General features: G+C 41.0%; 5 protein-coding genes across 5 annotated transcripts; 1 reads left to right on the forward strand and 4 right to left on the reverse strand.

Annotated features, from left to right (window-relative positions):
* The first annotated feature begins 3555 nt into the window (after nucleotides 1-3555).
* LOC145457035 (E3 ubiquitin-protein ligase RNF181-like) lies at nucleotides 3556-4633 on the forward strand. Its single transcript, XM_080335190.1, has one exon. The coding sequence runs from the start codon at nucleotides 3758-3760 to the stop codon at nucleotides 4253-4255; it is 498 nt and encodes a 165-aa protein (XP_080191316.1). The 5' UTR covers nucleotides 3556-3757; the 3' UTR covers nucleotides 4256-4633.
* LOC145457034 (uncharacterized) lies at nucleotides 4430-6695 on the reverse strand. Its single transcript, XM_080335189.1, has 7 exons — nucleotides 6568-6695; nucleotides 6264-6525; nucleotides 6039-6210; nucleotides 5807-5976; nucleotides 5595-5749; nucleotides 5451-5538; nucleotides 4430-5300 (listed from the first exon to the last, which is right to left on the reverse strand). Exons 2-7 carry the CDS (start codon nucleotides 6387-6389, stop codon nucleotides 4914-4916), a joined length of 1098 nt encoding a protein of 365 aa, XP_080191315.1. The 5' UTR covers nucleotides 6390-6525; nucleotides 6568-6695; the 3' UTR covers nucleotides 4430-4913.
* A 127-nt stretch (nucleotides 6696-6822) lies between these two features.
* On the reverse strand, nucleotides 6823-11166 carry LOC145457033 (protein ecdysoneless homolog). The gene is made up of 6 exons (XM_080335188.1): nucleotides 10689-11166; nucleotides 10510-10624; nucleotides 10354-10441; nucleotides 10111-10289; nucleotides 9663-9855; nucleotides 6823-8987 (listed from the first exon to the last, which is right to left on the reverse strand). The coding sequence occupies exons 1-6, from the start codon at nucleotides 10882-10884 to the stop codon at nucleotides 7953-7955; spliced, it is 1806 nt and encodes a 601-aa protein (XP_080191314.1). The 5' UTR covers nucleotides 10885-11166; the 3' UTR covers nucleotides 6823-7952.
* Nucleotides 11162-11647, reverse strand: LOC145457596 (mediator of RNA polymerase II transcription subunit 22-like). The gene has a single exon (XM_080335817.1). It carries the CDS (start codon nucleotides 11645-11647, stop codon nucleotides 11162-11164), a length of 486 nt encoding a protein of 161 aa, XP_080191943.1.
* A 37-nt stretch (nucleotides 11648-11684) lies between these two features.
* Nucleotides 11685-12647, reverse strand: LOC145457036 (ragulator complex protein LAMTOR2-like). The gene has a single exon (XM_080335192.1). The coding sequence runs from the start codon at nucleotides 12497-12499 to the stop codon at nucleotides 12122-12124; it is 378 nt and encodes a 125-aa protein (XP_080191318.1). The 5' UTR covers nucleotides 12500-12647; the 3' UTR covers nucleotides 11685-12121.
* Nucleotides 12648-13152: the final 505 nt, after the last annotated feature.

Genomic DNA, 13152 nt, shown 5'->3' on the forward strand with positions numbered 1-13152 from the left:
ACAGACTCGAGTCCGAGTCCAAGTCACCGTTTAAAGGGTCAAGTCCGAGTCATGGTGTTATGACTCGAGTCGAGTCCAAGTCACAGTATTGAAGTCATGTTCAACTCATGTTTTCAATCCTGCTTGGGTGATATCGAATTCCCTGTTTGCGAAACATGCTCATTTTGTCCCTATCAGAGTCTTGGCACGTGTTTATTCAGGCAGATAACGGACAGGTCCTGGTCTTAGAACTTAAAATCAAATATCTCTCTTGTCAGTCTGATACATCACCAATACAAGCATTCAGTTTTTATTATGAACACATCGACGATAGCTCACGAATAGCTGATAGAGAATCAACGAATTCACGTCTACATACTATCTGATAGAGAACCAACAAATTCACGTCAAGATACTAGTTGATAGAGAATCAATAGATGCATGTTTATGTAGAGGTATTTACAACAGGCCAGCATGCTGTAAAAGCGTGCATGCAACTATGTGCATTGTGCAGTGACAACAGAACAGATACCTTTTGATTATACTAAAGGTTTTCCCAATTGCATTACCGACTACATCGCAGTTACAGCATTGGAGAAATAATTGCACAATGGGGCTGTTCAAAAACATTTTTTCAAATTTTCTGGCTACTTCTTAAAATTGCTAGATTGCCTAAAAATCAAATTTGGCTCAATTCCAACCAGTAGAAAGCAATACTATGAAAGAAAATTTTAGACTAATTACAAATAGAGATTTTCGAATTTTACCGGCTATCTCATGATATTGTTACATTGTGTAAAAATATGATTCATTACAAATTTGACTCAATTCCAACTAGAAAAAGTGAAGTTATTAGAGTAGAATGTTTTGGATATGAAAAAATAGTCGGCTTACTACTATGTAATTATATTATATGAAAGAATTTCTCACTAAAATACTCCATTTATTTTCAAATCCAGAATATTCTCCTCTCAGATCATTGATTCCACTTTTTTCAAATTAAGCCAGATTCAGTGTTCCTTTTATGCAACATAACAATTTTATCAAGTAACCACCCAGTAAAATAAAAAAGAAGTTATTTTAGAACAGCCATATTGTACAAACATCACACAACATTAGCCATTCATTATTACTCACGTGCACAATGCACATACCTAACAAAACGTCAAATGGACGAAGGGCATTGTGTGTTTTCATCACAGACAGCAGATCAAATCAATGAGTTACACCTCAAAAATACTAATGTGGAAAGGAGATCCTCAAATATGTTAAAGCGGCATGGCCGTAGAATGAATCCACATCTACTGAATACACGTTCCACTAGTGCACTAGATGCAGGAATTGACAAGCATTTTTGAACCACACTGAAGAGCATGCATTGAATACTCATTCTTTCTAGTCGCCCAAAAATGCAAAGAATCATCGCCTTCAAATCTACACATGAGCTTATCAGTCTCTTCACCATCTGAGTCATTTCATTGGCTCTAATTGAATTTTGATTCAATTGTTTGCTTGTATAATTGAAAAGTCTTGAGTACTTTAATTGCGGAGGATCTATTACCTCTTCATCACTGGACGATTTTGTACAATGCATTGCTACTATGTATCATTTTCTGTTGTTTTTACGGCGGCATATCTGATATATCAGACAAGTGCAACGAAAGCAGTGGTGACAAATAGCGATGTCGGCAGAATTCGTCGGATGCGTTGATCTAGCCATTATGATTCGCAAATTTCTTCATCTTCAAGTCATATAAAATAAGCCGAGTCAATGACTTGGGTCGAGTCATGCGTAATGACTCGAGTACAAGTCGAGTCAATACAAATATTGACTCGAGTCGAGTCGAGTCATTTTCCCATTTCAAGAAAATGACTCGAGTCAAGTCGAGTCATAAAAAAATCGTGACTCGAGTCTGACTCGAGTCGAGTCATGACTCGAGTCATTACAACCCTGACTCCAAGGCACACAAATGGAAGTGTGAACGGCCCCTCCCAATATCGTGAAATTTGTCGTCTCGATAATTATTCGCAGAAATCGGATTATCCAACAAATGTTTGCCGATTGCAGAATTAATGGCCTTTGAGTGGATGAGTAAGGGTGAACTTTTCACCGAGCGTGACGCACGTGTTCTGATAAATCTGGGGACACGCTGGTTTATGCGTTCCTGCAGACGCTTTGTCGTTCTTCCCACGTAGCCACAATGACAGTGGCACTTATATTCGTACACTACATTACTTAATTTGTTGAAGTCAGGGCCGTAACAGCACTTCGTCGCCCCCCAAAAAAAACGTTGGTCTTGGGCCCCTCATATGATGATAAACCGAACTTCAGGGGGGCTTCGCCCCCAGATCCCCCTCAGGCTGTGCGCTGTTTACTGCTACATATATATCATCTACATTGGGGGCCGTTTACTGAGTCAGCTTGTTTCGCCTAAACGCGCAAAGCGCGAAAATTTTATATATTTCATGATTGAATCGGTCAATATGATCTGAATTGCATATATATTGCTATCATATTTATCCTCTCTCTGCTCCCCCTTAATCAGATTTACAGGTAGAGCTGAGTGAGATGTACTTGAAAAGGTAGGACCCCTCAATAATAATCAAACATCTTCGGGCGGTGGCAGGAACGAAACAGCACTTCGTCAGCCCCCCCCCTAAAAAAATTTGGTCTTTGGCTCCCAACCCCCAGTCATGTTGTTTGCTTCTGCCATGAAATTAGTCGTACTGTTCAGTGAGCCAGCGCGATGCACGAACATTTTCGATAATTCATGATAAAATCGGTCAATAAGATCGAGAATTGCATATATATTGCTATCAATTTCTTGTCCTCTCTGTTCACGTAATCATATTTACCGGTAGAGCTAGTGACGTGTCTTGGAAACTGTAGGGCCCGTTGCATGGTAGGACTCCGCAACATGATGCTATTTCGTGACCTCTGCCTGCTATATCAAAAACATAGAATCGCCCAAAACAGTAACATTCGGCGCCAGTCATAGACGCCTATGGACAATTAAACCTATATGTCCCAATGCCAATCTCCATAACAATGAAAAAATCGAGGCTGATTGTGGGGGTTCCAGGGCCGCGAGCGGATAAAAAGTTTATATTTTCGTAATCAGTGCAGAGTCAGCTTTCGATTGATACCCGTTTTACCAAATTTAATGCTCGGCAAGCCGGTCAAAAATGACCGTCAAATTGCCTGTAGCCAAATGGAAATTGTGACGTAAACCAATTTCACTGAGCCGTGAGATTTGTTTGGGTCGACACCATAGGACACTATGCATCCAAAATTTGTAGCGCAAAGGCTGCGCAGTGCGCACGTTGGTTGGCGGAAGGGAGATTTCTGTGAAATAGTGATTGGCCCGCAGTATTAGCGTATAATAATAGATATGTTCCAAAAATACCAAATTATCTTCAATCTAATGTAAGTGGCAGTTGAACTTTCCCCATCCTTGTTTCTGTGACGTCATAAGGAGCGGAGCAAGATTTTTTCCCAGCCCTGCCCACAAGCCGTTTGTGTTCAAAACTGGGTGATGATGCATTCGCTATTCGTATTCTCTCACTATATCGCAATCTCGTGCTGCTTTAATCTGATGAAAATTTCAATATATAACGACTATTCCGCCATTTAATGCTGCGTCATGGTTAATAAAATTGCTGAATAACAGAAGTTGTTTACGAATTCTCGAGATTAGCGCAGGCTCGATAGTAGTAGTAGTACGGTAACCCTTGGTAACTTTCGCATGGTGGGCAAGACAAGCTAGCAATACAAGCAATGGCATCATATTTCGACGAGCACGATTGCGAGACAAGCGAACTTTCGCCATCACAACAGAACACATTAGACAGGCATCCAAATCTACTACGTCTGGTACGCTCGCTCCTAGCTGGAGACGATGTACCTGGATGGTTCACCGAACTGACTGGAGTTGAAGACACTTCAAATGAAGGTCTCGCCCCACCTGCGGCCAAAAAAGCAGTGGCTGAATTGTTACGGCGAGGCATAAGCAGAAGCGAGTACGAGGATGAAAAAAAGTGCCCAGTTTGTATCGTTCCGTTTGATGCTGAGGATACATTGGTGGAATTACCGTGCCAGCACGCTTTCCATAAACAATGCATCCTACCTTGGCTAGAAAAAACGAACTCCTGTCCCAATTGTCGCCACGAGCTGCCCACTGACAACCCTTCTTATGAAAATCGAAAAAGAGAGAAACGAGAACAGGAGGAGAGAGAAGCTCGCGCTGAAAGTTATCAGGACGCTATGTTTGGATGATGTCTGTTTCCCGGACACATATTTCTTGCCAGATTTTACCCTGCAATCACCAGGTAAAAGTATCCTTTGCAGCTTTTTAAAGTGCAATAGTAACGGATGAAATACATCGAGAAAACTGCTTTGAACGAAGCCACTCCTGCAACAGGACTTTGACTAGCCTACTCGCGCTATGTCCGTTCAAGATCGTTTAATGAAATGATTATGGACATCAAAAGGGCTCGAACATTTCATTTGAATTAGTAGGCCTACACTACATCCTATACCGTATGCATTTTATGACTTATTCCAGTGCTATCGCCTACTTATTTTACAGGCAATTCAAAGTTGCATAGTATATATCTTTTGGCAGCCCGCTAATAAAATAATGTAAACACTGAACTTATCACAATAATAATAGTAGATCTTTTTACGCAATTTCGAGGAGTTCAGTTCGATGAATGCAGGGTAGCCGCACTTGAAGTGGATGGTTCGATTAAGTGCACATTCAGTTCATCATGCATAAAATTGGAATTTGCATCGTGAATCCAATTCAAGATATGGAATGTGAATTTCAGTATGACAAAGAGTAGTATTAAGATTAGGATTTGTCCTAGTAGCGCACATACCAACTGTTCTTATTGTGCCCTAAAGTGAACTTGTCCTGTAGTAGTAGTTTCACCTAAATGAAATCAGTGTAGTGTGGACAGAAACTGAATTTATAAAGTCCCACGACGGGGTCCGGAGTTGCCACAGTTAAAGCCAGCGTCCTGGCATTATCATTACCGGCCACTCTCGACCTCATAATCGGTCTAGGAAAATACTGTTGCGTCGTCATCGATATCGCCCACGGCTCTCCCTGGGTTAGCTGATCTGTGTGGTCCAATGTTCTCACATATTCCCCATGACGGTCGAACAGAAGCAATGACTTTTTAGCATTGTCCACCACGATGAGATTGTCATCTTCATCAAAACATAGGCCTTGTGGGTGTAGAGTTTTCTTACATCTGGTGTCAACGCCATGGACATCGAAGCATTTTATGAAGGACCCATTTCTGACATCAAACACCTGAATGTAAAATAATATCGGCTCCTCAGCATTAGACATCTAGAAAGTTCATATTTTTGAGCCTAATAAGCAGCTGGCACGAACGTTTAAAGACTGACTGCTGTATTTTCAGGAAGCCATGGCGACTCTGTATCATTTTGTTTACATCACCTTAATACATTTGGCGTTCCTATCAGATACGAAGACTTCATCCTGGCTGTTAGCTGCCAAAAACCAAGGCAGGCGAATGTCACTGACTCTGGAAATAAAAAAGTTGAATATCTCGGACGCCTCTCAATACTGATGAGTTTTCACCTTATTAGCACTCTGTGAGTTGCCTTCAATGGGTTTTTCTCGACCACTTCAGGTCTCGATCCGAACTGACCCACCACTTTTCCAGATTTGGGATCCCATAGTGTAACACATCTTCCTTTTGTTTCGGTTATACAAGTTGATACCAAGAGGCCATTCTAGATAGATTTTGTATGTATAATTAGCTAAGTTACGCTATTGTCATGTATACATACTTTCATACTGGTGACGTGGCAACAATTTTCAACATTTTTGTCAACCATTTTCGATAGCAGTCTACCATTAGCATGCCATATTCCGATACCGTTTCCCATGCAAACCGCAATTCCAGAGTGATATTCTGGAATAGCACAAATCCCAAATGTAGATGATCCGACACTCTGAACTTGAATATTCTGCTGTTAGTATATATATTCAGTTGAATTGAAAAAAAGGCATTGATTTTACCTTCCGTTGGGAATGTATTCACAAGACCCCCTTTACCATTGAAAATTTGAATCTGGCAGCTTTTAACACTGGGTGTTGCAAATTCTGATGTAACTAGATGTTGCGTACTTTCAAGGAAACATGTGACAGGAATACTGTTGAATTCAACGGCAGGACCAAGCTTGTCAAGCCCCTATAAATCCTCCATTAGTAACTGATGAGAATTCTCGGTCCAAACATACTCACTTTTCTTCTCGAATGTGGTTTCCTCGATATTTCACATGAATTATTATCCGTTCCAAGCAATCTGCATAACCATGGCTTTATATTCCTGTACTTCCTATTAGCTGCATCGTTTGATGATACATTCATGGTATAAAGGATCTACTAGTTTGGTGAAACAAGCACATCGTCAAGATAATATGCTGTGTGTAGCCGTATGCAATGACTGAGACTACGACGTCAAATGAATTGATCTGAGCTTGAATATTGCAGGTAACGCTGTTACCTATTTTACAACCATGTAAGTATACTATACCTATTTTACAACCATGTAAGTATACTATAAGTCTGCTACCAACAACTAGCTCAGACTTATCAGGCCATCAGACAGCATGCATTTCCCCACAACTTCATTACATATACATCTACCAAGTCTGGATACCATCTCAATAAGACAAGGACTCATGAAATGAGTTCAACTTAATCCTCAGCTGCAAAATGACACATAAATATTGTCCTTCGTGGCGCGGTCCTGAGAACAATGGTTCTTGTCAAATAACACAACAAAAGGACGGAATACAGATTGTGATGGAATTCAGCTGTGTAATTAAATACTCAATCGGCAGGTTAAGTAGAAGGCAGTGTCTAGCTAAGCAGGACATGATAGAAATAGACAGTAGTTGACCCCATCTGGATGAAATTCACATGACTATAATAACATGGCAGAAAACACATTTCCATACAAACTTTGTGTGCAAATATCACTGCGTTATCTCTCAGGTTTCCATAATCAGCAAACGTAATTTTGGTTATTGTTTGTCTGGCAACTGTTTTAATTACATGTTCATTTCTCAAGTTCCACACACCACAGGACTGTCTAGCTAGGCCTATATGCCGATCCACATTGAATTGGATTATTTCTGTATCTTTTTTCAAGACAGTGCTAAGCAACCTGTGGTCTGTGGACTGGCACGGAGTTTGTTACTAGTCCAGGAAAAGTTTGTACACTTTTCCAAGTTAAGTGTAGGTTCTGAATTCTAGTGGTCAAGATCCACGGTAAGAATTTAAAAAAAAATCAAGTTAATTTATTGTATCGAAACATGCATGTTACTACATTACTGACCACCCTTTAGTGATCTTGTAGCGTATTAGCTGCAATAAGCTTCAATGCGGAACATTTGATTTTTGAAGACATAAGACGAAACAAATTTAATTTTGAAACCGGTCCGCAGAGCAAAAAAGGTTGCTGACCCACGTTCTCAAGACACTAAAGTACACTAATCGTGGGCAATACGTCGATCGTTTCAAAATTTTATCACTTAGTGAATAACTGAGGTGGGTTGCGTTTTTTACCACGGACTCTCGTCGCAAAAGTCCAAATTGCAATCCTCGACAGACATACTTGATTTCAATTACGGCTTATGACCGCCGTGTACCCACTCAATATTCTGTCAGATACATTTCCATTCGAAGATTAGCAGGGACAGCGAGTTCCAAACCTTCACGAATGCAATCAATGACTCCTGGTGATTAAAATTGCAGCTAGTACCCTCCCTGACACCTTCAATTTGAATATCAATTGAGTTAGTCTGACCGAAAGTCGGCAACGAATTCCGAATCTCAACCACAATGATATGGCGCAAGCATTTTGCAACCGCAGCCCCAGGCAGACAATCGCGCATGTCATAGCAGCAGCATAACCGGATACATCCATCAACCGTTCGATTTCAAGCCCAAAGATTGCAGCAAAGTAGTGACGGCGCCCGGCGTGTCCGTTTCGCTTTCGCAGCTCTGCAGGAAGTTCTCAACCAAGTTCAAGTCGATGTCGACAGGCTTGTAATCGTCATTCTCATCGGCATCACTGTCTTTAACAAAACTCTTGCCCACCGCGGTATTGGCCAGTTCAGCGTCCATCTGCTCCATCGCGCCGACCACCTCGTCATCTTTACAATCATAGTCTGAGTCTTCATCACTGGAGAGAAAATCGTCGCTCAGACTTCCATTTTCTTCAGACACGCCAAAATTACAAAGACGCCTGAGTGCGTTTTCAAAATCGGACGGGTCAAAATTTACATCACTTTCATCACCGCATTGTTCTACACCCTCGTAATCCGACACGTTTTTGATGAACGACTGCATTTTTTCCGATAAATCATTCAGATTAGTCTCTTCCTCTCGATCTTGTTTCACTTGAGATTTGCCGAGTTTCTCAAACCCGCTTTGCATTCCCGAAAGCAACGCGGCCAATTTCTCATCGTCCAGATACATCCAACCATCCTCGTCTTCCGGAGGCAATTCAGACCGTTTCTCTCTAACAGGACAAGAGATAGTGCTAAAATTATCGCTTGAAATCTCCTTTTTTAACTCCAAAATTCTGCGACCTGTCGATTTCGAAACGCTGGGACAATCGCTTTTGACGTTTTCCGAAGAAAATTTGACAAAATAAGACCTCGCGTTGTACATCAATTCTTGGTGTCTCTTGGAACCTTCGATTTCGCCACAGAAATAGTCTCTCGTTCTCAAGGCGGACAGATATCTCTGGAAAGCCTGCTCGTCAAAAGCATTCGAGTCGTCCAGCGACGCACTGCAGCTAGAACAGAGGATTTCGAATCCGTGAGCTATTTTCGAGCCGAGGTCCATGCCCTTGAAATCGTTTCCGGAATTCTTGGGAATCGCGTATCCGCTGCGTTTGTCGGCGGTGAATACCTGTTGCATGAGCTGGGCGTACCCGCACCTGTTCATTGACACCTGAAAATAAAGAGGGCCAGCGATTACAATCAGTTTTCAACAATTCACAAATACGTTGCAAAACCTCAGGGCTCATTCAAACTCATTGTAAAGAATCAAGTTTCGTCCAAGTACAAGCAGGAACTTCTGAAACTTTAATAACTACTTGAAGCGAGTAGAGACACGAAAGGCCAGGAAACTAATCAAGTAGCGGTAGAAGTCATTTTTTGTACGAGGCATCAGACAATTTCATTTGTCGGTTGTAGCGAGATTATTTTGAACTACGCAAAGTGCATCTCTGCGACGATCACACGAAATTCAAAAATTACAAAGTACTCAAACTGTTAAAAGTAGAAATGAAAGTAGCCTTGACTATTTTACTCATAGAAATAACACGATTCTTTTCAAAAACTACTCTCCGCCCTCCCCCGTAATTAGAAAATCGAAAACTGGAAGTAGCCTAGAAGCAGCACAGCTTGAATAAGTAGCCTAGCGGAGATGGACAAAGCCTACTCAAGTATGCTGAACAACAGACAAAATTTGATATCAACCACGCGACCACCGCTGGTTTAGTGGAGCCAGATATGCATCAGGTCTCCTGTCTATGCAATGATATAAAAATGAGACAACTACGCATGGTACTAACAACTAGAGTACAAAGTAGAACCTACGTGAATGGCAATGTAATTTTCTCACTTGGCTCCAAACTCTCGTGCTTGGCACGAATTCCTTAAACACCCGACATGCCCGAAGGTCAATAGGATCACGCAAGTAAAACGCCCCGATGGCGGCAGAAACCAGGCTCTTGTCTCGATCAAGAACACGCGCAATCATTTCTGGTATGAAGACATTCACTTTTTGCACGTATTCTACAAGTGCTCCTGGAAACCTATAAATGGCCAAATGGAAAGAACGCATGATGGAAACACAGTGTAGGCGCAAGCATCAAATAAAACCAGAATGGCAACATGAAAGAAACTTAAGCTAAGAGTCATGTCTTAGATGTGTACAGTTAATACTCCTACTATGTCTAATTGTCTATATGCCATATTACAGAAAGTGATGTTGCCTCATTGTAAGCAGGTATCAAGACCAGCATGTGCTAATCAGAGGTAAAATGTTAATAATTGGTAAAGTATCTTACTTTGCAGTACGTTTCTCCATGCATCCATTAATGCTAGCATCGGCTTGTGTCAATGTCGGGTGATATTGGATGGACTTTAACGATGCTTGAAGGCTTGGCTGTCCTATCGGTAATTTTCCAATCTGACCAGGATTCGATGGCTGCGTGACGATATGGACGCTTCCATTATGTATAAACACCTGCATTAGAGAACCGAAATTGACCATTAAACGTCGGCAACATTGTTTAAAAATTCTGCCTTACCCTGTTCTTTGCAGTGTCGATATTTAACCATTTTGGTAAAAAATCCGCAGACTCGACAAGCAAAAATTCACCGTCTGCATCTCTGATTCTGAAACAGGAATACAGGATGTACGTGAATTTCAGTAAAAGCATAATTGCAATCACTATGAAAACTACCTTGCACTTGTATTGCGAAACTTCAGAGTTATTTGCTGCAATAACCAAACTATTATCCATTCGTCTTCGATGAAATCCCCAAAATCTGTGGAACCCTCAAAGCACGGAACTCCATCTGTTCAGAATATGTTACAATTACAAGTTCACTTCACGACTGCAGTCACAAATTCATATCTTACCGCAACTGCCTAATGCCAAGTTGAAACCCTCGTTGTGCCAGACATAATCCTTGGTCAAGCTCGTTGCGTGCGCCAGGCACTCGATAAGAATTTCCTCAGCAACAGCATCCTTACTTTGCAGGAGAAAAAGTTCATACTTCACTATCTCGGAAGATATTGTCTTTCTAGATAAGTTGGACCCAAATATTTCTTCCATATCAATGCTTCAACTATAGTTGAAAATGTTTGAGAAAAAAACAATGAAGAAAATACTTAATCGAGGATGGTTGGAAACTTTACTGATCACAATTTCTGAACATGCAGCAAAGCAACAAGAACATTCAATCTTTTTAATATTGTTTTCTGAAATGCAGAAACAAAGATATTTTGACCTAAGATAACGGCTGGCATTCTTTGATGGAGTCGATAAAAGTGGTCTTGTTTCATAAAATGGCAGTGTTACTATTTAATCGTAGGCGGGGTAAGATGCGTGATCAACCAAGAGAGATGCTTTGATCATCATCTTTTGTCACTGGTCTTGGCACTCGAATGCTGTTATAATATTCATTTTCCAAGTCAATGAGGGCTATCGAGAATTGGTCTCTCATTTCCATCAGTTTCTGCAGAAGAAGATCTCCGTTGGTTTTCAAAGTCAGGTTTTGCTGATTCAGCTGTTCGTTGATGCTCGGGAAGTCGTTGAGAATAACAAAAGTCTTTAGGTCCGATATTAGTTTTTGGAGTGATTCTCCGGCCCGCACTATATTCGCGGCTCTGACCTTCATTTGATAAATGTCAAAATGTCCTTGTAATTCCTTTTGTACCAGTTGCTTTTCGTCGGCATTAATTTTTGCGGATTTGATGATCTCATTGAAGTTATCATGCATCACACGTATGTCTTCTTGCAGTCGGCTCTTGTATGATTTCAATAAGTTTTGAGTCGAGTGAGAAAGTTGGCTGGATCTGCTGGGATTCGCTGACATAGTAAATATCAAATGAAATTATAGATTCATCATATAGCTGAATAAAAAAGATAATGTGAAACACAGGAATATGATCAGAACACAAAACAAATATATCACAACATAAGAGCGATAGAAATTGTTGCTACACCATTGTTTATGATTCACGGTTCAAACTAAATAGGAATATCTGAACAGAATGAAACCACACACTCAAGTCAAATGAACAGCGCCTCGCCTTATACAATTTACATCATGTATGAGGGGTCGGTAATTTACTGTCACATTGCCCGAAAAGAGGTCAGCACTCTGGCACTGTTATAGAACTAATGTTGACACATGCAACTTCTGTCCACAATATATGGTAATTCATATGACAGTAAACTGTCAAAATATAATAAGGAATATAATATATAGGTTGCAAAATATGAAACGACATCAAGTATTGAATTTTGCAGTTCAGTATTTCGTTTCAAGAGGTGTTCGCTGCTAATGTCAGGAAATGGCGAGATTTCTCAGCGGCTCAGTCAAATATTCGCGTATTGCATCTGCCTTTGCTTTGAGCATCCCAAAGCTTACTGACTTTTCGGCAAATACGCATAATATCAAAGTCGTCACCTTCGTCATCACAATTCTTCCTTGCTCACATTCCAAAATCATGTGGTCGATGGACTCGTTATTCATGGCATTCCCGCCGCTTTTCTCGTAGGCTGACCAAACGCTACTTGTTATTGCTGCTTGCACACCTACATTCATATCTCCATAGCCCGAGAAGGCGACTAACGAGCCCTCGCTGTTCACAAGAAGAGTGCTTTGAATTCCTCCGGTATTCGCTTGACTCAGTACTTGCGTGAGATCTTGCGGGTTCAACATATCGGTGGACTTTCAATTCAGGCAATTTTAGGCTCCAGTGATCTTTGTAAATTGAAATGCAAAGCTTTCAGTCTATAATGCAAAGGCCTCACACAGATTTCGGCATAGGATCACTATCACTAACCTAAACAAACTGCGCCAATGCGGCGATCACATGAAACTGGGTTTGCCTATGCCTTGTGCAACGTAGCAACGCACGAATCACCAGTAAATCCGTAACCTGTTCATCATCATCATTTTATTACGTTTATTTTATCAAATCAATGCACCACAAGATTGCGATATAATGAAAAGATAGGAGGGTGCCGAAACGACTTGGGGTAGTCATTTAATCAGACAGCCACCTTGGGGTACAGCGAAAAATGGAATGTTGCATGTGTCGGTATAGGCGAGCGAGGTCGACAAGTCATAATTGTGGTCTGGAATTCTTGAGGGCTGAATAGTTCAAGCATAGTGTCCTATATGGTGTCGACACAAGCAAATCGCACGGTTCAATGAAATTGTATCACGTCACAGTTTCCATTTGGCTACAGGCAATTTGACGGTGATTTATGACCGACTTGCCGAGCATTGAATTTGATGAATCGGGTATCAATCGAAAGCTGACGCTGTACTGCTTGCGAAAATATAAATTTTATTCCACTCATGGCCCT

Source organism: Botryllus schlosseri, chromosome 15 (genome assembly GCF_051294905.1).
Source record: "Botryllus schlosseri isolate E-star chromosome 15, Bs_hap1, whole genome shotgun sequence".
In the NCBI taxonomy this organism is placed as follows: Eukaryota; Metazoa; Chordata; class Ascidiacea; order Stolidobranchia; family Styelidae; genus Botryllus; species Botryllus schlosseri.